General features: G+C 34.7%; 4 protein-coding genes and 1 long non-coding RNA gene across 5 annotated transcripts; 4 read left to right on the top strand and 1 right to left on the bottom strand.

The window, feature by feature from the left end:
• Positions 1-4,315: 4,315 nt before the first annotated feature.
• LOC117344821 lies at positions 4,316-5,320 on the top strand. Its single transcript, XM_033907649.1, has 2 exons — positions 4,316-4,535; positions 4,749-5,320. Exons 1-2 carry the CDS (start codon positions 4,435-4,437, stop codon positions 5,032-5,034), a joined length of 387 nt encoding a protein of 128 aa, XP_033763540.1. The 5' UTR covers positions 4,316-4,434; the 3' UTR covers positions 5,035-5,320.
• Positions 5,321-5,486: 166 nt separating this feature from the next.
• Positions 5,487-10,482, top strand: LOC117344633. The gene is made up of 5 exons (XM_033907461.1): positions 5,487-5,495; positions 6,722-6,916; positions 7,519-7,633; positions 8,459-8,697; positions 10,142-10,482. The coding sequence occupies exons 1-5, from the start codon at positions 5,487-5,489 to the stop codon at positions 10,355-10,357; spliced, it is 774 nt and encodes a 257-aa protein (XP_033763352.1). The 3' UTR covers positions 10,358-10,482.
• An 8,385-nt stretch (positions 10,483-18,867) lies between these two features.
• On the top strand, positions 18,868-19,293 carry LOC117344632 (putative nuclease HARBI1). Its single transcript, XM_033907460.1, has one exon. It carries the CDS (start codon positions 18,868-18,870, stop codon positions 19,291-19,293), a length of 426 nt encoding a protein of 141 aa, XP_033763351.1.
• A 1,791-nt stretch (positions 19,294-21,084) lies between these two features.
• Positions 21,085-22,527, top strand: LOC117345357 (putative nuclease HARBI1). Its single transcript, XM_033908428.1, has 2 exons — positions 21,085-21,735; positions 22,026-22,527. Exons 1-2 carry the CDS (start codon positions 21,642-21,644, stop codon positions 22,409-22,411), a joined length of 480 nt encoding a protein of 159 aa, XP_033764319.1. The 5' UTR covers positions 21,085-21,641; the 3' UTR covers positions 22,412-22,527.
• A 1,999-nt stretch (positions 22,528-24,526) lies between these two features.
• LOC117314845 lies at positions 24,527-27,309 on the bottom strand. Its single transcript, XR_004529616.1, has 4 exons — positions 27,180-27,309; positions 26,158-26,226; positions 25,757-25,807; positions 24,527-24,847 (listed from the first exon to the last, which is right to left on the bottom strand). It is a non-coding gene; the product is annotated as an uncharacterized LOC117314845 (long non-coding RNA).
• Between the last annotated feature and the right edge of the window lie 259 nt (positions 27,310-27,568).

Below are 27,568 nucleotides of genomic sequence, written 5' to 3'. Positions count from 1 at the left end.
CAATCCATAAATACAATGCCAAACACTCCTGAAACGGTGTCCACTGAACCAACGATTTCGAAAGACTCCATCAATCCTACATATTCCATTAATACCACGGACCCAAGCAGTTCCTCTGATATTACAACTACTGCTAATATAGCTGCTAAAGACCCTTGTACCTACTGTTTAGTTAAACTAGCTGTGGCATATCTAATGGCAGACATAACAGACGTGTCAGACAACTCCACACGAGTAGTAACTACAACAATAGTTTCGGAAAACGTAACAATGGAAGTCTCTACAACGCTTGTGTTGCGACCAATACATGTAAGTATACCTTCACATGGTATAAGTTTATCATTCGATAATCCCAATTTAAATGGTATAATAAGATACTGCAAAGGTCAGAGAGCACTTTAATAAATATAGGTTTCTTTCTCAAGAAAAGCTGCAAATTTGTGGGGTCAAAAGCTTTTCCATATAGAAGAGATGAAGATAAGTTCTTTTCACAATTACTGAATCGTGACTTTTGAGTAATCGTCACTATTTTGTTAATCTCAACATACCTTGGTAGAGTAAGTACTGAACTTTTCATATTTATCTTATGCTGAATAGAGGTGATATTAGACATTTTCTTAATTCCTGCTGATTGTTCATTGCATAAAACATTAGTAAACATTTTTATAATGAAAAAAAGAAACCATCAAAAAGACCAACGATAAAACTAAGGCAAACATCATGTACGAAACAACACAAAATAGTACATACTGTGGAAGTAAAAGTTTGCTTAAGTAGGTTTACGTGTTATTAAGAACTTGAGACTTTTGTCTGCATGCATGGACTGATCTGCCAAAGGGCGATACGAGTAGTAAAATGAACAATCCGCCCATTGTTTTGATATGTTTTTGTAGTTACTGAAGTTCATAACTTTCACAACGTACAATCGCATGTGAGGATTAATACACAATGTATTAGTGAAAGCTCTTTGAAAGCGTGACATATCTAATGATGAAGAGTAGGATAAAGACATGTAGGAAGTATAATTATCAAAATAAAAGTCACCAGTTTGCATACATGTAACAATATGGAATAGAACGTTATGCCTGCGGCGGCACTAGCTACTGTATCTTGCATGCAAAACAGTGATAATTTATAAACTGCCTCATGCATACAACGTAACTTTTAAAAGCCTTCTCTTCATCAAATATTTATCAGATTATACAAATATCAGCTGATTGTATATATAGCTGAATATAATAATAACTAAAACTAATGTTCTGGTAACAAATTACAGAATACCTCGATGACGTCCAATTTCACTACGGATATTCCTGACCAAGTGGAATTTACTATTGGTGGTTTTACTAGATTCGAAATAAGAATGATACTTCGCAGTCCTTTATCTGCATACAAATTAGAGTTAAGCAACTCTGATCCCATCTTAAAGATTGTTTCTGTACGTACGTTATTTATTGGTGATCACTTCGAAGACATCATGACAGAACTTAGCAGCGATACGCAACCTCTGTGTTCTGGAGGCTTGGATGCAAGCGTTTTAGACTTCGGTTTTCTGCCAAACAAGGGTATGTGACTATATGCATCAGTTTAAGATAACTTTTTGTTAGATAAACCGAATTCCGGGTACCAGTCAAAATTATTTTAATTTGGCTTTGTGTTCCACCGAGATTAACAGGTCAACGATAAACACAATGCCTCAGATCTATTGTTGTCAATCATAAATGTCTGAATTTTAACTACTTGTAACTACTGTACCACATCCGACATATTTAGATGTATATCGTAAACTGTAATATAATGCACATGTACGTGTAAATGTAAAATGCATTTTTTATCAATTAATATCATTATTGAACTATTGTATTTGAAAAACTATGTACTGAATAGTTTTTTCTTCAATTGTATAGGGTATTATGATTGCAAAGCTTCAGCACATGCAGATCTCGTAGTATTTGAGATCGTATTGTCATTGAAAGGCGAAGCGGCAGCTGGGGATCTATATACCCTTAATATCAATATGGAAGTCGACTTCATGGTAGTAATGAACTCTACAAAGCATTTCAATGTGACCAATGGATTACCTGTAAGTAAAGAGTTGAAAGCATGTTGATACAGAAATGATATAATCTGTTGGTTGGTAGTGCCCTTGCATCACGATTGATTAAGGAATTCACCATGTCATTTATCAATCTGGAAATCATTAGTTCATTTAAAAGTGTCATATACAGTGCCATGGAAAACCCCTTCTCATCCGAATATCTCGGATATGATGGATTAGAAGGATTCATCGTAATGAAATCCGAAGGCTGGGGGGTTTATAATAAGTATCAAGCACCATAACATAGGTTGACAAAGGGAAATTTTAACCTGATCTGCCGGAGGCGATAAGTAAGAGGAACTGTCCATTCAGTGCTTTGATATGTTTTTGCTCTTACTTATTGATAATCTTCACAACGTACAATCATATGTGAGAGTTGAAATTGTCTGGTTGTGTATTGACAATTGATTCTGTTCCGTGTAGATTTTTTACACGTGTTAATTTTGTAAACAACTTGTAGTATGAATATAAAAATCAAAACTAGGGATATGTTCTATTTTTGAAAATATAAGAGATGGAACTTTATTACTAAGTTCACGTAGGTCGAGAGATATTTATCTGCCATCACAGTGGGAATGAATCTCCAGGTATGTACGTGGGTCGTTTGTAACTGCTATGTGATTAACGTCGCAAAGCCGACCTCATTGTAAATGTTTTAAGTTATATAATATAAATGCAGCCACTGCTCATATACAAAAAAAATATTAATGTTAAGGTGAAAGGAATGATATATTCCTCTCGTTGTAATTTCTATGTTTGTTTGATTTGCGTTTATTTTCATTGGTCCCCTAAAGGTAAAACAGAGAGGACTCTATGTTTCCTCCCGTCCGTCCCTCCATCTGTCTGTTCGTCCGTCTGTCCGTCCGGCTATCAGTCAGTCCACTCAGTTTTCCGCCATGTTTTCAGTCATGTTTCAAGTTACATTAGTGAAAATTAGTATGTTACTACTTCAGTATGAGTAGCTACATATCTATGTAAGGGTTTTTAGGTCAACGTTAAGATCACTGTTGCCATTTTTTTAGCGGGGCTGGTAGGGAAATGTATTGCTTTAGCAATATCCAAGCTTTATTTTTTATTTTCTCCTTCATTTGTATCGTTTGTGTCAGAAAAATCCTTTGTATTATTCAGGGTTTTAATATGGTTTCTCTAAACTTGATTTGTTCGAATCGATACAACGAACATCAGAGAAAAAGAAAAAAATGAGACCCGCTAATTATATAATGAATATCATGTTAACCTGACGGAACTAGTTTCATCACTTGTATGAATGTAACATGAAAAATGCATTGACCTCATATACATTCCATTCCAGAGAGAACGCTTAAACGTAACTTCCAGTCAGAGAAATGCATTGCTACCCAAAGGTGGAACAGGTAGAGTATCGCTTATTTGGTATGTTCCTCCACTTTCATCCGGAGGTTACCAAATCAAAACATCTACGAAGCGGTACTCTGGAGCAGGTGGGGATGGGCTATTCGTAGGAGGTGTGCAAGTCGGTGCCGTGGGTTCTAACCTGCCATGTGTCCCTCCATCTAGGCATTGGAAATCCAGCAATGGTGTTATGTATGTAGCCAACGTAGGATACAACAGTGGGTATAATGCAAACAAATTCGGCTTTGCAGTCAATGTCGTCGTTCTTCCTGACATAGCGGAAGCAGGGTCCTCACATGAGCTTACTGCGACAATAATCTATCAAGGCGAAGGATCACCACAGTCCTTTAAATTCTATTTTAACGTTTCCGACCAGGAAATCTTCACGGTAAGTATTTAAGACCAATCTGTGAATATCTATTTCTTGTGTAGTTGTTAATAGGACAGAAAATATGTCAAGCTTATGATAATATCGTTGCCATCATACACGATTTGCAAAGTGTTATACGCCTCTGATAAAGAATTTCAATATAAATGGAAGATGTTGAAAATTTGCGATCCGGGTCTTGCTAACCTTGATGATATATGTACGCTGCTTAATAATTTTTAATATCAATTGACGTTTACGAAACAGATTGTTTTCAAATGTGTATACAATGAAGATAAAATATTTGGCAATATGATGTCATCATCATCATCATCATCATCATCATCATCATCATCAATAGATCAATAGCGGCAGAAGCGGCAGCATCATCGTCGTCATCATCATCATCATATTCTGTTTCTGTCTTACTGTTATAACTTATGTCACTTAAATTAAGGCACCGGACAGAAACGGTAACCTGCCACTAAATATCTACCTTAACGAACAATGTCGATCCATAACACACAGCAGTGACGTGGAGTTTATCCTACATACCAATTTTGGTCGTCAATACGGCCGCCTGATTGCCGAGTTACCAATGCCCACTAGTGCCATGGGACAGTCATTCAAATTGTGTGACTTTGAACTAGCTTTTACAGGACGCAACATTGTCGGAAGATTCAACACAACCACTATAAAGTAAGCAAATTAATTGATGAGTAAATAAGTGAGGGATGTATTGCATGGTTGAGTGATAAATGTTTTAATGTGTAGATACAAATAGTTGTTATGCATGTTTTATTTCATGTACTGTGATATGGGTTTCCGTACTACAAGATTTCATATTGCGCTGAAATAACACTTGATATCGTAGAAATATCAATAATGAGATTATGTTTTCTTCTAACACAGAGGTCGCGAGGAAATGATCGAAAAGGCATTTGTAGACATGACGCCTTTGACAAATATATATTTTGCAAGTTTTGACCGTTTAACTGTTAACTACGTCACGATGAAAATGCTTGTGACGTACATCGACCAAAACATACAAATCAACGAATCAGCGCTACCGTTTATAGCTAGAGTAATCAGTAACAACAAAACTATCTGGACAGGAGAATTGCCAGTGCCAAAGCCATCGATTGTAAGTATTTACTTTGTCAACTGGATCGTTTTACCTGTCCGTCGATTAAAGTAGCAACATACGTTCCTGTTAGCAGTTCGTGGTGATGGTTTTAATGTTTCCATTTACTCACAAATTAAGTTAAAAAGTACGTGTGATATATCTATTATTTTCTGTTATATCGGGCGTTATCATGTTCATTGCTGTATATTTTGTATTTTGTGTTATGTCGTGCATTCAAACACGATTCGTTTGCAACGCGTGATTTGATTGGATACGGACCATGTTCTAATCTGTGATAGAACCGTTATTAATCGTGTCAACATACAGATCGTAATCTCGTCAGTATGGGCGTGGCCAAATGACCGACTTTGAAAGCTTCTTTCTGAATGGTCAGTAAGCTACAGTATGACACGTCACTAGCGGGGATCACAACGTCACTAGCGGGGATCACAGCGTACTTCACAGTGTACTTGTAGCGATATATTACAAAGTTTATAAATATTTCTAATAATAAACATATTAGAATGGTGATAGTATGCTAACTTATGAAATTTGGTTTAAACTCTCTCCACCTATCGGTCTCGAGTTCAAACCAAATTCAAATGTTCTAATCGCCAGTATAGCCACTCAAAATAACGTACTATCCCCTAATTATCATGTCCATGACTAGATTTCTGTTATTTTGAGTTATATCATGCATTATCATTTATAAGACTAAATATTTCTGATTTTGTGTTATATCATACATTATCATGTCCATGACTATATATGTATCAATCGTGCGTTATCATTTCGATGACTAGATATCTTATGATCGGTACTGATATTGGCTATAATTGGTCTATTAATTATATGATTATGCCAATCAATTAATGTTTTTTATATTGGATAATTGAATGTATTTGATATATGCAAATCAACAAATATTATTGAATCTACAATGTAAGTACGGTATATGGTATGGTAATCACAGTCATTCTCTTTAGATATTATTTCCTGCTTCGTAGAGCATGTTTACCTCAGCTTCTGGAAGTAATAATCCCATTTCTTAGATAAACATACAATTCAATGAAATAATCTATTGTGAGTTCAAAGAGTTCACAGATTGTCTGCTTACTTATATGTGTAATTTGAATTAAGTAATTTATAAATTCGTGGTTTTAAATTTATCTTTTATAACGTACTGATACCAATATACTCACATACTTAAAAACGACACACTGTACAGATGGTGATCCTCGCTGGGGATTTAGTTTTACTATATTCGCTGTCATTATTAATAGCGTGGGAAGTAATTTACCGAGAATGAATATTTAATATTCACACAAATGTAAATAAATGTTAAAGACTGTATGTTAACAAGGCGTGGCTGCAGTAAACACTAAATATACACTATAATACACAAAAAAGTACAAACAAGAAGGGCTATGTTACTATTTTTTCATGTAACTTTAAATATCGCTATTTAACAAATAACAAATGACCAGCTACTTCTTAACTTGTACAAACCGTTGTTAAGTTAGATTTTTGCAGTAGGATGTATGACAAGTGCTTTCTAAATCAGCAATATTTCACAAGGTTTACATTAGTTAGGTATACGTAGATAGGTATTAATGGTATAGTAAATGATTCATTCTGTCTCCTTATACCCTCTTAAGTGGTTATTGTGAACCGCTTTGTCACATAAGCATCTATGGTGTTCAATAGTGTCCGAAACCATGATTTTGTAAAATAAATATTTACAATAATATATTGATAGTGGATAACAACAATTTCCCAAAGACACAGTATTGATCGTGAACAAGAAGTGACGCTGAATATTATATTTCTTCAGGAGTACTATCCAAATTTCATAGTCCTGACTGCAATTGTAAAAGTTGCTGAAGTCAATCCACAAAACCTGTGGTATCACTACAGTCGAAATGGCACCTACTATCACAAGGAGAAAATAGTGGTGAGTTGTTTTTCCTTTAGTTCTGATTGCTGTAATACAATTATATAGGGTTTGGCATATATGGTCGTTTAATTAGAGCATTTGTTCTTAACATTAACCAATAATTCATGTAAAGTTGGATCGCTATTCGGGAAAACCGACAACGGAAACTAAGCTGATAATGTTACAGTAGTGGTGGAATGTTTGTAAATGTCGATGCTTTCTTTGCTATCATTCTTTATCATTCATTCAAGGATATCTTACAAAACATAATTTCGCGGTATGTGTTTTCATTGTTTGGATTTGTGAATTCATTTATGTAGATATTTGGAAAACATTACTTCAAATTATGGCATTTACTTTAGTTTCATAACTCAACTATTTTCCCATAATTTCTTAGCAATAAGATGTATTGAATTTTCTACTTACAACTGGGCAGCTTTATTAATGGAAGTCGTATTGCCTGTTATACTCTGGCCAAACTAGTTTAAAACAAAATAAAACAAAAACTATTAAGTCGTAATGATAATGTAACAATTACTTGGTAGAATAAATACATCAATATAAGTACAAATAAAGCGATGATTTCATATATTAATGTTATGCCTCTTCCTTGACTTCAGTGGCAAGGTGAAAGTAATGACTACGTATTTGAGTTCCCGAAAGTCATCGCCTACTTTTATTTCACCACGAATACTTGTACTGTGATTTGTAACGTAACAACGGAATGGCTGCCGCGTAAGTAAATGTATATATGAAAAGTAACAGACACGTACTGTATGTATCGTTCATTTTCCCTTCCCCAAAGTTATAATCAAACATTACTGTTATTCTGTATCCAAAAAGAGTTTACAAATATCTCTTATAGCAAATTTGGTCGATACCATTTGGAAATTTTTATCGACGGATTAAAAAACACAATATACAAGAAAAAGTGTCACTTTTCTGAATGAACTATGATGCACTTTGGAAAAATGTGAAGCCAGTTTCACAGTTTTGAAGGACGTCACGATCAGTCCATCTGTGAATAACATATTATGTTCATGTACAAAAGTGCATCAGAATTCAGTATATCTTGGTCAAAAAACGATGTTTATCATTTGACGATTTTTGACCCGATCCTCAGCCCCTGTGACCAGACGGAAATTAAAATGTACAGACTTGTACCATCAAACTATCATCACATATCTAAAATGACATAATAATATAGACTATATGTCATATGAACCATTTCCAATTGCTTGGTTAAGAGAAGATTTTTGAAATAAACTTAAAATTTGGGTCCTGCCGTTCGGCCTCTGTGGTGTTTGATTGATGGTTTAGAAAAATTAGTTTATCATTGGTCAAAATACTATTTCTAAAACTATCATTAAAATCCCTGTATAGTTTTCTGATTAAATCGAAAATTTAAAAATGTTATTGCACAAAGCCGGATAAGAAAATAAGGATAACACAAGTGTCTTAAAATCCATTGGATGTTGATGGTATATGTTAATGAAACAAAACCAAATAGTCAGTAGAGTTACAACAAACATATACCAAATGTACAACTTCCTGTTTCAGTAACAGATTACGTGACTTTTGTAAAAGATGACAGCAACGTTTTGTTGAAGAAGTTGCCTTACGCCTTGGACCAGGATTTGAACACATGCTTTGATTTGCCTTTACCCGGGGAATCCCCTTCCATGATTTGGTTGCGAATTACGAGACTAAGTCTCTTCGGTGTGACGTCACAGATATTTGTTGTCAGCATCACAGGGGAAGGTATCGAGTGCGCCCGTGTTGGACAGAAAAGTCTCCTGGTAAGTTAGCATAATGCTTATAAACTGATCTTAAGAATTCATGTATTTACAACTGTTGAAAAATGTCGTTGTTATAAATTTGTTTGGTTTTATCTATTTGATAAATGCATTATGTATATACAAATTGAAATGTAATAACATATTACAAAACCATTATAGAATAAAAATGATTCAGACAAGGGAACATTATCATCGAATTAGTCAATAAATTGAGGATGTCTAACAGTGTTTGCTTTAATACCAACTATATATCACGAGTAGGGCTATTAGTTTGTTATGTTGCACGAGTTCACAGCATGAGTAAAAAATATCAAATTATTAGTCACACAAACTATATTTGGTATTACTGAAGATACTTTTGGATTTTCTATAGCAAAATATATCGAGTCAGGTTTTAGTTTCCCCATTGTAAGTATTGTTTTGATTAGTCAAATCAGAAAAAGCGATATTTTCCATAATATGATATAACTGAATAATTTCGATATTTTACTGGTAAAATGTAATAAACAGAAATCTTTCATTAAAACATCAACAGAGTGTAATTTATTACATTTTTACCAGTGAAATATCAAACATTATTCATTCTATAAAAGTGATATTTTTCACTAGTGAAAAATATCACTTTTGCTGATTTGACCAATCAAATTAATGATTAGAAAATACCACAATAATTGACCAATCAGAAAGCTCGACATATATGTCAGCACCTGGACAGGGGGAACTACATTTTTTAGTATGCAAACTTTCGCTGTAGGCCTAGTTAGCATACGGGGTAGGTTTTTCGTTGATAAAAAAATGTAATAAACAGAATATCTAACAGTGTCTTCAGTAATACCAAATATATTTCACTCGTGTGGCTAATATTTTGATATTTTTCACTCGTGCTGTGCACTCGTGAAAAATATCAAAATATTAGCCCTACTCGTGAAATATATTTGGTATTACTGAAAACACTGTTAGATATCCTCTATACATTGTATAATGATGTCAATTTAAAGTCTGAAGTATTCTGCATAAAACATGTATTCTTCCTCGTCCAATTGCAATGACATACAAAGAAAACAGCAGGGTCCGTCGCATATCAATGAGATCATACGTGACAAGGCAACATCAATATATCAACTTTGCATGTTAAAAATCGGAGAAAAAATAACTCATAACATTTTTATATTGAAAAAAAATCAAGGCAATGATGTGTAAATAAGTGATTAATTAAGGAAATCGATATCAATGATCAAGAGGCATGTCGCAAGAGATCGCTGTACGACAATATAATATTTATAACATCTTAATTGCTTTTCGAACTATGATTAATAGCACTCAGATAATTGAAGTCTAAGGTACGCTTCTATTTTTGTCTACAAATCAAACGTGTAGGTGTTTTGAAATATGTGTACATGTTTATTGGATACTCATTAATAATTTATATTCCATTTTGTTTTAGGTTGGAACCTCAGGTTCTGCTAGCAATGCTCAATGCAGCAACGACTCAGATATATCATTTTGCAGGCTTGTGTTGAACAATACTATTAATGCGAAAACTCGGTGTGACGTAAAATGTGAATGTGACACGCAATGTTCGGATGTTCATGTTTTAATGCAGAGTACCAACAATGATGACTGGAGAATGTGTGAACTTTCCGTTAATGATGTGATATGAAATATATTCCTACCATGAAGGTGAAACACCGCCCCCTGGAGGGAATACCAACAAATAATGTACAGTATAAACAGTTCAATCCGGAAAATTTGAAGACTTTTAAGGGTCTATGAATGGCGTGAAATATTAAAACACATTTAAATATATTAGTGAATTGTCTTCTCATTGTGAACATGATCCGGGTGTAACTTATCCTGGTAGTGCATCCAATTATGGGGTATAATTAATTCACATACATCAATGTAAAAGTAACAAGTAAACAACATGTTTTCCGTTGGAAATTACAGTAAAAAATTAGGAGATCTGTACACCCTTAGGTGTAAAAGTAGGTGGAAGGATGAAGGACAATGTGTACAATATCTATCAATATAAGAGCGTAAATGGCACTATATTTTTATGCACTAGATATGTTTGTAAAAGTATATTAAATCATTTAAACCACGAAGAGATCTTACTAATAAGGCTAGAACAACAAAGGAAAGTTAGACTGGAGTGAGGATATGAAATATCGTTATTGTAACAAGTACTAATTGTAATGGGAAGTCATTACAGAAATACTCCAAAGGGCCCCATATATATCAATTTTCATGAAACACATGCACTTGTATTTGAATTCACCTAATGCCTCTATACACCAATTTTCATCTAAGTCGAACAAATCAAAATTTCAACCAATCAAAAGCCGGGGAATGGTCACCATTTTATTTATATGTGAAACTAGGGCTACGAAAGTGACCGGTGTTTCCTGTTGTATATAGACAGTAAAGTTCATCAAAATCAGATAATATTGAAATTTCGACCAGTCAGAGGCCAGGAAATAGTGGGTAGTTTTGCTTTTTTTGCCCGAAAATAAACGCCGCCATTGTATTTGTAGCGCCATACTCTACTTACATGAACATTTTTATCTACTTCCGACCAAACAGAAGTTATCTCTATTGCGACATTTGTTTACTGCATTAAATTACATTTTGTAACCATCCTTCCCGTTAATTTTTATTGGAATTTCATTATATAGTAAAAGGGATAGAGAGAAGTTAATTTTCAAAATTGTCAGCCAATTAGGGAAGAAGAAGAAATGGAGTAAACATAACCAGCCCAACAACTTCGATTGGGAGACTTAATAAACAACATTGTATCATCCTGTACTGCATACATGCATGGTGAAACGGTATGGACTACCATGTCCTAACTGGAATATTCTCGCCGATCTTTGGACCAGGTGATCAAACAGCAGTAAAATGACTGCACAACAAGACGTGTAAGGACACATAGGAAACAATGCTTGTAGTTTATTTACTGTAACAGGAATATCAATTACCTTAATATACATTTGGTCCCGAAGGCGTAAACAGACTACATAAATATGTAATGAAGTGAAACATAAACACATCATTCGATTTAGTTGATGAGAAGCTGGTTTTATCATTGCGACCTTATCAAAACGATGATTGGATGTGAAATATGCATCGGCTACTAAGACCTCGTTATTAATAATAATTAGCTCCTAGGCCGTCAGCATGAGGTGATCAATTGTAAAAGTTGAGAAAAAGGTGTGATAAACAACCAGCCATATGTCACTAAGTGCATCGCTTATTCCATTATTAGACTTATGATCACAATGGTTTCTGCCACAAAACTGGGTAACACTATACTCGGAACTCGACCAATAGTGTTCCGAATTCGAATCCAGGGATTTGCATCACAGTTTGTAATGGCAATGGGAAAAATGAAAATCGAGATCAATAGTTTTGATACACAAACACCACAAAAACAAATAAATAAATATCCTTAGATAAGTATTAAGTTTCCTTGATATGGTATGTTTGGGCGATCTAAATGCCAGAGTTGTGCAGAAAAAAACCATAAAATGCTGCGTTTGATCGCAAAATGATGAGTGTCTGTAAAACATGAGATCGACCATAGATATTACATTTAACCAGGTTAATGTTTGGATATGCATGTATTTATATATATATACAACAAATAAAATCACAGTCTTGTCTCAAGTGGACCACTAATAGCTCCCGGGTGAACCATGTCAATTCTTAGAGCAGTACATTAACGTGTATGCTTGTCTAAACGATAAACATTTTACTCAAATCGATCCAGTGGGGGCTCTGGCACTGATTGGTTCCATAGGAAATTGTCACGGAAAATCTGACCAAGCAAAAATAGTTTTATACATTATGTTCGTTGGTTTGTTTTTCAAAGTAGCACTGTACAGTAAAAATGCCCAATTCTGAAAAATATGGCACATGTTTTAGATATGTAAACATTGCCAGTTAACCCTACATATTACCTCTAATAAAGTATATATATTTGTAATCAGTACAACATTTGCATTTTCAATACAGCTCTGAAGGATAAGTAAACTTATTTTTTTCTGTGTTTTTTAGAGCTGTGAATACCATGCTAACAACTTTAAAATTGCTTAAAAATTGCAAAACATTATAATATTTGACCCAAAATAACACAATTCTCTACGTAATTTTTTTCTGAAACCTATTTGAAATTAAATATCTCTATCCCAAAGACAGAATTAATCTTGTTTTGACACATGTTCTGCATTAAGTTTTCCCGCGTTCTTACCTTGAATATACATGTAAGCTTCCATTTTTCGCTGCAGGCAAAACTAAATTTCCTATGTAATCACATTTTCGGAAAATCCGGAAATTTAAAATGCGAAACCTATTGACTTATTTTAGTTTTAACAAATGTGAAGTATATGTATGTACTACTTCATAATGAATATACCTATTAAAGTGTAAATTTACTTTTTCATTTTTTTATGTATATCATTACACAGGAGTTATTTGCGTTACAAAAAACGTCATACCACCACATGGGCACAGCCATCTTTGTATATATCGTTTCTAATTTCTAATTGACGAGGAAGAGCTTCAAAAACTTAACTGACAATTGATAATATGAATACTCATGTCGAATCGAAGGTTTCAAGTCAATGTTTTTACGGCTTAATCGAGAGAAACGCAGAGAAGATTCAGTGGGGGGACGATAAATTGGGTGTTGACATGCTAAGAGGTCGCAAGCGAACTGGAATCAGCGACACGGAACAAGCAATCCGAAACCACGGATAAAATAAATGCAAGATGATGTTTTTCCTGGTACTGAGTAGTATGAAGAGAAACGCCAATGGTTTTAACCTCCTCGACTCGTATTGTTTTAGTTAATTTTCAGGCTTCTGCTGTTATTTGTAATCAATATATTAAAGTCACATCGTCGGTAACCAACCGTCCTGACGCTCACGGACACAGACAGTTGTTTTTGGACGGTTTGTACAGAAAATATCGGGGTTTTTAATAGCGTCGATGTATAAGTCTTTGAAATTTTGAACTTAAAACAGTTCCTTCACTAGCAAAAGACAATTAGTAGAGGCCAACCGAAAAGCGGTCTCCTGACTGGTGAAATCCTCGTTTTTCTTGAAACGATGAAAATAGTACAAATCGTCCCAAGGTATCTGTTCGTGGGCGTCAGGACTATCGGTTACCGACAATGTCTAAACCCCATTGTAGCGTTGGTAATTTATATTTCAAGAAGCTTTAAACAATTTAATAATGCAGATGTGTTTTGATGTGTTGTATCATGTATGAATCCCGCGACGGCGATAATCTATAACAGCAGGAATTCATTAGCCTAATTCTACGTCGCTGACAAAACTGCAACAATATGTTAGGTATGTATAATCGAGAAAAAATCTTAAGATAAAAAAATGTTTTCAATCAATCTACTTCGTACATTATCATATTTTCACCTAAAAAGCCGAAATCTGTTTTCCATCATATAATTACATATTATCTTGCAATGTCTTTTCACAAGCCCTGGTCCTATACATACTTTTGCCGTATTTGACTTTAAACGCCTTCGCTCTATACATTGTTTTGTCGTGTTTAACGTCACACACCTTCGTTCTATACCTTATTTTGTCGTGTTTGACGTCACACACCTTCGTTCTATACTTTATTTTGTCGTATTTGACGACACACACCTTCGTTCTATACATTGTTTTGTCGTGTTTGACGTCACACACCTTCGTTCTATATTTTATTTCGTCGTGTTTGACGTCACATACCTTCGTTCTATACTTTATTTTGTCGTGTTTGACGTCACACACCTTCGTTCTATACTTTATTTTGTCGTGGTTGACGTCACACATCTTCGTTCTATACTTTATTTTGTCGTGTTTGACGTCACACATCTTCGTTCTATACTTTATTTTGTCGTGTTTGACGTGACACACCTTCGTTCCATACTTTATCATACCGTGTTTGTCGTCTCATGTCTTCGTTCCATACATAATGATACCGTGTTTGACGTCACTCACCTTCGTTTTATACATTATGTTTGTCGTGTTTGACATCACACGTCTTCGTCCTATACATTATTTTGAGAATCCCCTTTCTCAGCCTAGACATCGCTGACCAAGTTGTTTCTCAGTTCCCCAATAAACATAAACCACTCTGCTTGTTGTCGTTGTCTCTTTAAGACACTTTACCCTAATTGCTCTGAATAGCATGCGACGGGCCTCCCATATATTGTACAACCTCACAATGTCCGTGACTGTTTACGGGACGTTAAACCCAGCGAACAAACCCGCGCCTTAACCTAATTAATCGGCGAACTGTCAAACATATATACCTATATTACTGTTAAAGTGAGAAATAAAGCACATCTTAATGTTCTATTTGTGTATCTTATAGGCGTTAATATACCGATTACTTGACAGTATTTGATGAATGTGTCAACGGCAGTCCTTGTTCATCTATTTTTCACATACTTTCAAGTGGTTCGGCTTCGATGAAATGAACATATGGAGTCCATAGGGTATAGGTATTTTCTGACAATTAAATCTCCCATATTAACGCGCCCAATTCCAGCATTCTACATTGATATACACTCGTTAAGTACTGTCATCCATTAGTTACCAAAGTGATTCCAAACGCCTGGAAAGCTATGCATTCCGGCCACAACCTCCAGAACTTAACGCCTGGAAAGCTTTATATTCACGTCACTATGTCGTGGGCTTAACGCTCAGAAAGCTTTGTATTCAGATCATTACGTCGTTGAATTAACACCCGGGAAGCTGTGTATTCAGGCCACAACGTCCTGGACTAAAATGTAACGCGTGAGAACGTTTTATCTATGAAATTTTCATAGGTGTTTAGTTTTATATAAACATGTTATGTTTGTGACTAAAAGTAGCGAAATAGTAAACTAATCCGTCTGCTTTTCAGGTTAAGTGCTGTTAGTTGGAGGGTATTTTAGTTATGAGAAAGCTCTATTGTGTAGTAATGTGTAATAGAGTGAGAGGTGATGTGTATAACGAGGATCATGAGCTGTACTGTTGTGTATACCCATCGCTAGGTTACAATAAACATTATCTATTGCATTTATTGATGTATTTGGTTTTATTTTGAGAATACTGACCAGGGTCTAAGGGAATAAACGTTTATGAGATGTTTACTTATGATGATGCAACAACGTTTGTCAAAAGTTTTTTTATACAAACTTTAAATGAAGTTGTTATCTTCAAATTGACTTCTAGTTTGTTTGTTCACTACAGATGTATATTTTTATTGTCATTAATACCTTTTTTTATTTTTCACCAATAGAACGTCATAAAATTTGTATATTTATACTTGCTTCTTCTCAGACAGGTGACTGCTACGAAAATGCTCTCAGATATGTCATATGGTATTTTCTTTCAATGGACGTGTATTTAATTGTGCGGAAGAAAGAAAGTCATATAATTGACTGAAAAGTGACAACGAGAAGAGAAAAAAATATCATATACATCACCGTCCATCTGTCCTTGGGATGAGACAAATCGGTGATTTATTGTTGGCTGTTTCATACAGTGTAGCTTCTAATTGATAGGATGATCAGATCCATGAGATTGAGAATGGAATACCTTCATTTCGAAAATGTGAGCACATGTAGCATTAGGTAAAACTGGACTTCGCCTAATTCGGCTTATGTATATGCTTATTTTACATGATAAGAGTAAAACCTGAACGTTTGAAAAAAACAACAACATTAATTCTAAAATGTTTCTTTTAAAGCTTGCAGAAAGTGCCTTTCTCTTAAAGAACATTTTAATGATATTGTTTACTTTGGTATCGAAATTTATTCTTGCAAAGGTGTCGGGCATGTGAGTCAATGAGGAGTTTGATTTGTTCAATCAGCATTAACAGGAGTTATATCCCTTATACCATTCGATTAAAAGACACTGGTTACAAGACGTTACGACACTCTCCCTGATGTTAGCTATTTAGAAAGAAATCAATAATCGGATCTTATATAAAAAAATTAATACCTATTTGACGTCAGTGTAAATACAATTATTTTCGGAGATGTGTTGAGACTTGCAGACCTGGTATGAAGAAAACATATTCCGCTAATCCTAGATAAGTAGATATCGAGTGGTAAGAATATACAACTAAAACTTACTAATCGGCGCACTTTTAGCAGGAAACAACTGCGATCTTCTTCTTATGCGTTATCATTTCCAAGAAAATCGTGAAGCGGCCTTCATGTGTTAGCCAATCAAATTGCATTGAACCATGTGAATAAAAGATAGCCCCGGTCAAAGGTTATCGTGTCAACCAATCAAAACGCATTTAGAGTTTATGCCACGTGTGGTATAAACTGAATGTTATTCAACAGTTGTAATGATTATTCCGTGCCTTAGGAGTTGAATAACACCAACCTATTGTGACAAAATTGCTTTGAAACCATTTTATTTGTATCGATACTGATACAATTTGGGTTAGAGATAAATATTACAGGCGACATGACTATATATATCTGTCACTAAAATCGTATCTATATTGATTGTGTTGTATGGGACGCTATTTTAACTTTTACACCAAGTTAGTGATACGTCAATTAAGTAATAGCACTTAAAACTTAAAAAAAGTATTGAGAACTAAAAACAGATGCTAGCACTCAGGAGCGCCGTTTTACTTTTTTATTCCCATTAAAAGCGATATCACTTAGTCGTTTGAGTGCTATGACCTATTCAAATTTTTGAGTGATATAACTTCGTCAACAAGATTCAGTAACACTATAAAGTCAGCAACCGTTCCACACTATCGCAAGGACATTAATACGCACCTATTCGCAGCCTTCAGAAAATGCACGCATTCAGCACAAATGAGCATAACTCTTGGTAAGACGTTAAACCAAATCAAATCAAAACAAAGTTTTTTCCCTTCTGTTTTTTTATACCAAAAGAAAGAAAACTAACAGGTGAATTTGCAAAAGTACCCATCCTCTCCGTCTTAGCACTGTCTTCCGATCATGTCCTTAACAAATAGCTAGAGACCAAAGATTCGCATTATTTTATTACTTCCATATAGAAAACATGTCAATGCTTTCGTCCGAGCATGCGTCACCATCACAAGTTCCCTTCACTATCTTCTCTGTCATATTGCTAGATACAAATTGGCGATCAAATAACATTATGTAGATTGTGCGGCTTATTCGTCACATCGTATGGGCTACTACAATCATTGATTTCCGACTGTGAATAGGACGATGTGCATACAAACATTAACTTCTAGGATATAGTAGACGCATTTGCATTTTCGAACGTGTCATTATTTTGGCTGGCAATGATAGAATATTACCAACGTTGATGACCTATTCTGTTGACTAGACTTCAAACATTGTGTATTTCTGTATAATCAGGGTTGTCTCATATCAAAAGTAGGACCGGAAAGAAATAAATTATCAATTAGAAAAAGAGCTAGGGGAAAATCAAAAACAAACGTAATAAAAACAGCAAAAATACCGACATCATAACGAGGCCCAAGTTCAAGTTCAAGGCAATTTAAACGAGGGCCAAATATAAACAAAATATAGATTTGTATAGAGACTCCGGTAAAATGCAAGGCTTAAATAAGACATGGTAACGTTAAAAATCCGAATATAGAAATAGACAAGTTTGTCAATATTCTTTGGCATTGAGAGTGACAGTGATAATGAAACTACCTGTTAAGTCCACGGGTAGAACGGTACTTTTGTTTAATTCTAGAACACGGTGGTCTATAAATTATTTATAAAGACACCAGAGACTTTCAGTCGTTTCAGATCCTTCTAGGACTCATCTTTGATCTTATGGACCGAAGTCCAGTATGCAACCAGGAAGATCAAGATGAACTAAAATTGTTGAGATATGGGAAGGCAACAGGAGAATACCGTCTAATAAATGAATCAATATTCAACTGAAGGAAAGAACCAAAATAGAACAAAAAAAAGAACGACTGAAGTAAAAAGACAAAAGACCAGGGCCCGTATTCATGAAACTGTACTCATGCTCAAACTCAAGGTTTTGTGCTCAAAATAAAGTTTTGTACTCACGGATTTTATTCTCATGCTCAAGTCGTATTCATGAAAAAATCTGTGCTCAAATCGTGCTCAAGATTTGAGCACGTTCTCAAGATTTCTTGAGTATGGTATTGCCCATGCTCAGCACACTTTTCTCCACCATGGCGGCAGGACGTTTTGTAAATAGAGAAGTGAGAGAAGTGGTCATACCAAGGCCAAGGCTTATAATGGATCGCCAGAACCCCCTAGAGCTCCTTTCAGATGAAGAAGTGTTCCGGCGTTTTCGATTTCGGCCGGACACCATCGTATATATCGTTGGTCTGGTGGCGGATTCCATTACCCATAGAACGCTCAGAAGCGTGTCCCTCCCACCCCTGTTGCAAGTCCTTATTTGTTTGAGGTTCTTGGCGACAGGGGCCTTCCAACAATTGATAGGCGACTCTGTTAAGATTTCTCAGCCGACAGTCAGTAGAGTTGTGCGGCGAGTTGTCGGTGCCCTTGCAAGAAGAATCCGTAATTTTGTCACATTCCCGAGAGGAGAAAACGGAAACAGAACAAAGCAAGAGTTTGGGGCAATTGCAGGTTAGTCAGTATTGTAACCGTCTGTTTTTTAGATAAAATTACCATGTCTTATTACATTGTAAATAAGCATATCAGCGTCCTCAAATTAGGTTCCAGTCTCCAACTTCAATGTATCGGAAATGACGTCACACATGACGCGGGTCATACTAACTCACTGAAAAGAACGCCAACAGGCTCTAACAAGCCTGTGGAAGAAATAACACCAACAAGCGACTTGGAATGCGATATGAAGGTCTAGTTTTTAATGATAATAAAAAACATCCAACAATTTTCATGTGAATGATTTGTTCAGATCCTTGATACACATGTCAAATTTTATGGCGCGGGAAGGATGTCATAATTAAATATATAATAGGCAAAAATCGAATAGTGCTTAGGCAAAAATATTTCAGCCTAGACAATATCGATTTATGCCTAGGCAAAAATCGAATATTGCTTAGGCAAAAATAGAATTTTGCCTAGCTAGAAATATAATTTTGCCTAGACAGAAATAGAATTTTGCCTAGCCAGTATTCGAATTTTGCCTAGGCATAAATTATTTAATTATAACATCCTTCCCGCGCCATAAAATTTAAATCAATTAACTTCAGAAATAACTTAAAACATTACAGATCCCTGAAACACATTTACAATAATTATTATCAAAGTAAATGCATATTGCAAATACTTGAAATACACATTCCAACAAATATCACAGATTATCACAGTATCTTGATTTTTCACAACACAACACAAATTTTAAAGGCAATTATGCATACATATTTCAAAGACTATGACCCCATGAAAGCTGAAGATCAGTTTATCAGATTGTACGAAATATTTCATTTATACGCACGCTGTATTATTTTGATTAATAGAACAATTAAGGTGTATTCACATCCTCATACCTCTCACTCAACCTATGGACTTTCCCTTATTTCAAAAGCAAACTGTTTCATTCAAATTTTGCACATTGCTCGTAATGCTCGAGCATTGCAATCATACTGAGTTAAAAAAGAGCAACTTTGAGAAGAAAAAAGGAATTATATGGTAAGTACATGTAGTTTGGGTTTTTACTTATTTGATTTAGATATCTGTAGTTAAATTGATATATCTTTATTTCAAATAATAGTAACTGTAATTAAATAGAGACATCTCTATTAAAAAGTAATTCAATAATTAGATATCTGTAGTTAAAGTACAAATATCTCAAATTCAAATGGAAAGGAATTAATATAAGCTTTAAGCTTGTTTTCCCATCCCATTTGCAATTTTTTGTATATGTAATGTTATTGTGCCTTGTTGAATAAAATAATGTTTAAACTAAATAGAGATATCTTTGATTTTAATACATAGATCTGTATTTAATAGAAGGTAAAGATCTCTATCTAAAATACAGTTCTATATTAACAGATATCTACAATGTATTTGAAATATGGGTATCTCTTATTAGAATACAGACCTTTAATTAAAATACAAGTATCTGTATTTTGTACATAAATAGATGTATCTCTATTCTTAATAAATATATCTGAATTAAATGGGTAAAAACCCAAAAAAGCTTGCCAAAATGTCCACTTATGTAACTGATATTGAATTCAAGAATTGAAATGAGCAGATATTGAGTTATCGTTTATTATATGCCTTGCCTGAAAATCATTGTTAAAAAATGACAATGAAATATATTTTTCACATTGATGAACCGTGAAAAACCCACATTTTCTCTATTTCAATTTTTTGATGCGAATAAATTAAATGGCACTCATACACGTCAAACACCCCCCAACACCCCCCCCCCCCCCCCCTACACACACAAACATCATCCAGGACACAGTCACAACCCCCAATACACCAAGCTACTCACAAATACCCAGGTTATTTTTTCCTTTAAAAAGGATTTATTTTACCATAAAATGTAACTCGGTTCTTTTATTTAGGATTTCCAAATGTCCTAGGCTGTATAGATGGGACATTTGTGAAAATCAAGAAGCCAGCAGCCAATGAAGCAGACTTTCTCAATAGAAAAGGATACCATTCCTTGAACATACAGGTACATATAGAAATATTTACCACTCGACTTTTTATCCACAGGACTACTGAAAACAATTCTTCCCAATCTTATTTTGTGAAAGGCATAAAATTTAATGATGCTAATTCATCAATCATAACATGAAGTTTAACATATGGAATAAGGTACACTCCCTAAAATACGTTGAAAATGATACTTTCACTTATTTGTACCTTAATTCCTGAGATTACACAGCTCTCTTTTTGATGTTGCACATTTAAACTTGTAAATAAAGATTAGGAATATGAAGTATGCAGTTTGTCAATATAATCTCTATAAACACAACAGGCAATTTGTGATGCCCACATGAGGATCACAAGTCTAAATGCGTCATGGCCAGGCAGTGTCCATGATTCACGGATTTGGAACGCTTCAGCCTTAAAAGACCAATTTGAAAATGGTAAGAAATCAGTGCATTGGTTCAGGGTCATTTACACAGCAGTAAATAGCCATATTTTCTGAAAAGATTTATGGGATTTTGATACATATGAACATTTCATTAACCAATATTGTATGATAAGCTATCAAGTGTCTTTACATAACTTTAAAATACTATATCAATATATATACATGTATATACTTACTCATACCTTTTAACACTCCGCAGGCAAAATCAACTGAATCTTTGTTTAACTATGTTCTATCTGATTAGAGAGAAATAACTACTATATATCTATTATCATTTCACAGGATTACATGATGGACTTCTTCTTGGAGATTCTGGATATGCATGCAGGAAGTACTTAATGACTCCGTTTCTCCAGCCTGTAGGCAGAGGTCAAGAACGATTTAACAGGAGCTTGTGCAGAACTAGAGTACTAATAGAACAGACTTTTGGCGTTTTGAAAGCTAGATTTCCATGCTTAAGATTCGGACTCAGGATGAGACCAGAAATGGCAGTTTCTACTACTTCTGCTTGTGTTGTGCTTCACAACATAGGGATCCTCAGGTTGGATGTAGTGGATGTGGAGCTTGAGCATGACAATCAGCTCCACATCCAAGACCAGCAAGTTCTTGCACAACCTGATGGAAAACATGTTCGTGATCACATCACAAGACAGTATTTCAATAATTAACTTAAATCTACATTCTAAATTATAAATTAAACATTATAAATTAGTAAAGTGACTTAAAAACAAGAGATCCCAGAGGGATCTTGGCGCCCACCATTGAATGATCTTCATAAGTTCCATGTCAGATTGATCTTTTCTCTACTTTTCCTTCATTTTACTAATCTGTGCAAATTGAGACATCTCTCCAGTACTTTTCAAACAAGGGAATCCTAGCTATATAAGAAATTTGAGATTCAACGATAATGGCTGTTTGTTTGCCAGGTTGTTTTCAGGACAGACTGGTCCAAAAATGCAATACAAGGGACCAGGGGGAACCTACTTATGAAATTTGAGCAAGATCCATTCAGTACTTTGAGAAATAGAGATAACAAACTTCAATTGTCAAAATCCAAGATGGCGGTCTGTCGGCCATATTGTTTTCCAATTGATCTCAAAATGCAATAAGCATAAAGAGGCACCAAGGGGAAACTCCATATGAAATTTCAGAAAGATCCTTTCAGTACTTTCTCAGAAATAGCGATAACAAACTTCAATTGTCAAAATCCAAGATGGCTGCCTGTTGGCCATGTTATTTTCAGATTGGTCTCAAAATGCAATAAGCATAAAGAGGCACCAAGGGGAACCTCCATATGAAATTTGAGAAAGATCCCTTCAGTACTTTCTCAGAAATAGCGATAACAAACTTCCAATTGTCAAAATCCAAGATGGCTGCCTGTCGGCCATGTTGTTATCAGATTGGTCTCAAAACGCAATATGCATAACTAGGCACCAAGGGAAACTTACATATGAAATTTCAGAAAGATCCATTCAGTACTTTCTCAGAAATAGTGATAACAAACTTCAATTGTCAAAATCCAAGATGGCTGCCTGTCGGCCATGTTGTTTTCTGATTGGTCTAAAAACGCAATATGCATAACTAGGCACCAAGGGGAACCTCCATATGAAATTTGAGAAAGATCCCTTCAGTACTTTCTCAGAAATAGCGATAACAAACTTCCAATTGTCAAAATCAAAGATGGCTGCCTGTCGGCCATGTTGTTTTCCGATTGGTCTCAAATCACAATATGCATAACTAGGCACCAAGGGGAACCTACATATGAAATTTCAGAAAGATCCCTTCAGTACTTTCTGAGAAATAGCGATAACAAGAATTGTTTACGGACGGAGGGACGGACGGAGGGACGGACCACGGACGCAGGGCGATTTGAATAGCCCACCATCTGATGATGGTGGGCTAAAAATCTACATGATATTATCAATTTCAATTCTAAATCATTTTTGCCATTTCTTCTAGTTCTAGAAAGTAAACATATCAATACACTGATGATAATGAACTTCATGACGATGATGATGAGCATCAAAATGATGATGATGATGATGATGATGATGAGCATCAAAATGATGATGATGAGCATCAAAATGATGATGATGATGATGATGAGCATCAAAATGATGATGATCACAAACAAAATAATAAGGAACCTTGAGCTCTTGATGCTGATGATGATGATGATGATGTTGATGATGATGATGATGATGATGAGCATCAAAATGATGATGATCACCAACAAAATATGATGATGAGCAGCAAAATGATGATGATCACAAACAAAATGATAAGGAACCTTGAGCTCTTGATGATGATGCTGATGATGCTGATGATGATGAATGATGATGTTGATGATGATGATGAGCATCAAAATGATGATGATCACCAACAAAATGATGATGATGATGAGCAGCAAAATGATGATGATCATCAACAAAATGATAAGGAACCTTGAGCTCTTGATGATGATGCTGATGAGGATGCTGCTGCTGCTGATGAGGATGATGATGATGATGATGATGATGAATGGCTTCAAGGTGTCAAATCAGTCTAGAAACTAACCACATACAGTTCCCTGTAGCATAAATTGATAAGAATTAATAGCTGATATGATGATAAATATAAATAAATTCTTTTGATTATGCTGACAAAATATTTTGTTAGATGACTTGAGGCCACATTAACTTATGACCTTGAGCGAAAATCAATAATATTCATTCTCTCATTAAAGGGAAAATAAACCACAAGTACTGTTATAATCAGTGACAATTGAAGCTTCTGATATTTTGTAGTAAAAATGTACAATTAAATGTTAAAAATTTGATAAAAGCAATCGCTTTACAGTTTTTCCCCTTATTTAACGATCAAGGACAGACGAGGGACATTGCCATCCATGGCATAAAACATTTAAATTTCAAATTCGTTTTGTAATTTGAATGTCCAGTAGGCTGCTTTCAGGTCTAGGACAGATTTCTCTTGAGCCAATTTCTGTTGCTCCATTTGTATTTTCTTGGTTTCCTCCTCAATGCGCTTAATTTCCAGGGTTAATCGTTGGTTGTCTAGCATCAAGTTTTCCTCAGTAAGTGATGCTAGAGATGTTTTTTGTTTCTCTGAAAGAAATATATTATACAGTCATACCTAATTTAAATCAAAATCTTACAATATCTAAGATTCAATATATCAGTAACATCATCATGGCAGCCATTTTGTGAACAATTTCATCTTTTGTCTTGGTTGGAAATCATAATCTGCATAGAATGACAGTTTGATGATATTGACCGACTCCAAAGAGCTGAGGTTCAGGCCCCAAGTTAAGTGGTCATATATGCAAATTCCATGTATGTAACTTTCTACAACTTCCTTGTTTGAATCCAGAGTTACTGGAATCAACTTTTATTCAGTCTTATATCTGCATGCCAGATATTGGATAAGATAGCTTTATTGATTTTTGATACTTTTAAATTATGGGTTTGAAAGTATATCTTCCAAGCAAATGACATTAAAAACAAACTTGGGCAGTAACAAGATTATAAAGTTTCTTTATAGAGTTTTAACAAAGGATTACTTCAGTTTGATATATATGGATATCTATTGACCTACATCCTTTGGGTGATGTCACCAGAAAAATTTTAATTTAATTAAAACATGAACAGTCATGCAATGAAAGAGTGCCCTAATACCTTATAAACAAGAGGCCGAGAGGGCCTGTAATGGTCACCAGGTTGGATTTAGTATTAATTGCATAAATCCAGAGAAGTTGTTACTCAGTATTACAAAGGAGACCCTTTTCGGCCCCGTCGCTTAGGCTCCTGGGGGTTCAGCCGTATCATTTGTATAAATTTGAATCCCAACCAGATAGGGATGCTTCCTGCCAATTTCTCTTAAATTCTGAACAGCAGTAAAGAAATCAGTTGTTGACAGACGGACACCACTACATGGCATAAACTCACCTTGGTCCTTTGGTTTCATTCTTCAGACCTGGTGAGCTTAAAATTGATACAGCTATTAAAAGCACTTACTTTTTGTTGGCTCATTAATGTCTGTGCATGCATCTGATGTTGGTAATATGGCTGGAAAAGATGGTGAAATATTTAACATGACTGTTATTACTACAAATTGGCTCGTATACAGTATTGTGTCTTTTTTTTCATAAGTTGACAAGTGAAAATTCCACGGTGCAGTAATAAATACACTCTCTAAAATATGCTGTTGAATCTGTTTTTAAACAAAATTTTACAATGAAAGACAGCTAGATGTATTCAAATCAAACAGAAACAGTGGACTTAAAACTGTGAAGTGTTTGTTCAAGATATTATATTGGTACATGTAATACAGAAAGAAATATTCAATTATCAGAACATTCTTGGATTGAAAGAATGACTTTACATATTAAATTATCAATAAATCAATAAGTACTTACTACTTGTGAGCTCATAAGTGACAGGGCTTTGGATTGTGGTTGAAGTACACTGTGTACAGGATAATGTGGCTGAAAATTAATGGGTGAAAATATTAATAATCTCATGGCTATCATTAAATTCACACTCTAAAATATTTGTGGAATAATGTTTCTCTTAAAACTGTGCAAAAAGAAGGCTAGCAAAAACTATAAATTTGGTGACAATTAATGCACAGTTGTATTTGAGAATGGTTGCTTGCCCAGTGACAAAATGTTTGTGATTGTCTCATTTTCATTGGCAATTACTAATATCATGAAGTACACTGTAGTTATATAATTGTCAGCACAAAATTCACAGTGCATATTATCTCGGGTACATTCAACACTGTAATAGAATGTTGTCAGTTAATATAAATCCCACCAGACATTTGATAGCAAAGAAATGTATCATGTTTATCAACATGTATGTGTTGAAATATTCATTATTAAATGTCACCCTGTTCAATTCTAATTCCATGGTTAAAGAGTTTTTTTATGCTAATTTTCTAATGTCAGTATCCACTTTCAGTTGAATATTTAATAAATATACTAGAGATCACAGCATGATCTACTGGGCCAACATATGACTGATCTCTTTTCTATTCCTTCCTCTTGAATTTTTGAACATAATAGGTAACCTTACATCTGAAACTTGGGAAAAAATGAAGGACTTTTTGAGAAAAAACAATAACTCTAAAACTAGATTGTTAAAATCAAATATGGCCACCAGTTGACCTGTCTGTTATTTTTTTCTGATCTACATTACCCATGTACTGTATGTTGTTCATCATCAACCAATACACTATATATATATATATATATATATAATGTATAGCTTAGAAACACAAATGACGAAGGAAGACAACTTTTTGACTCGTGCCCTGACCGGGTCTCGAACACACGATTGTTTTTATGCCATTTTTCTCCATTCATTCATGATTTATCATATTTATTCAAACTGAAATCAATTCCTAAATATATTTCAGAATATGTCTGCAATTTACCTTGACAATCAGATGAGGTGTAGTCTTCCCTTTGAGTTTCTGTCACAGTTATAGGTTGGACTGGCAATACTGCTGAGTTCAGAATTAAATAAAAATTAAATTAGTACACCAGTTTGTACTTAATATACAGCACATTAGTTCGTACTTAATATACAGTTTAAACTATTTAGAATATATTGGTTATCCAGAAAGGTAAGCACGTCCAAGTCATTGACAACGCTCGCCATGTAAACGTATGTAAACTGTAAATATTAGAAGACAACAAGGTTATACCGCTTAATATTAATCAAAATGATAGCAAGAGGACAAAATAGAAACGAAATATATACAGCCACGGAGACACTCAAAGTGAACAAAGATACCAGTCTGTCCTGAAGTATGTACAGTAT

The sequence above is a fragment of the Pecten maximus genome, chromosome 16 (assembly GCF_902652985.1).
Source record: "Pecten maximus chromosome 16, xPecMax1.1, whole genome shotgun sequence".
Lineage (NCBI taxonomy): Eukaryota > Metazoa > Mollusca > Bivalvia > Pectinida > Pectinidae > Pecten > Pecten maximus.
This window is presented reverse-complemented; position numbering and strand designations above follow the sequence as displayed.

Bases quoted from the DNA above. Each gene is read 5' to 3' on its own strand.
- LOC117345357 (XM_033908428.1), top strand. From the start codon at position 21,642: ATGAGGATCACAAGTCTAAATGCGTCATGGCCAGGCAGTGTCCATGAT. The intron at 21,736-22,025 runs GTAAGAAATCAG...ATCATTTCACAG, and splicing joins AAAAGACCAATTTGAAAATG to GATTACATGATGGACTTCTT.
- LOC117344821 (XM_033907649.1), top strand. From the start codon at position 4,435: ATGCCCACTAGTGCCATGGGACAGTCATTCAAATTGTGTGACTTTGAA. The intron at 4,536-4,748 runs GTAAGCAAATTA...CTTCTAACACAG, and splicing joins TTCAACACAACCACTATAAA to AGGTCGCGAGGAAATGATCG.
- LOC117344633 (XM_033907461.1), top strand. The intron at 6,917-7,518 runs GTGAGTTGTTTT...CCTTGACTTCAG, and splicing joins ATCACAAGGAGAAAATAGTG to TGGCAAGGTGAAAGTAATGA. The intron at 8,698-10,141 runs GTAAGTTAGCAT...ATTTTGTTTTAG, and splicing joins TTGGACAGAAAAGTCTCCTG to GTTGGAACCTCAGGTTCTGC.
- LOC117344632 (XM_033907460.1), top strand. From the start codon at position 18,868: ATGGCGGCAGGACGTTTTGTAAATAGAGAAGTGAGAGAAGTGGTCATA.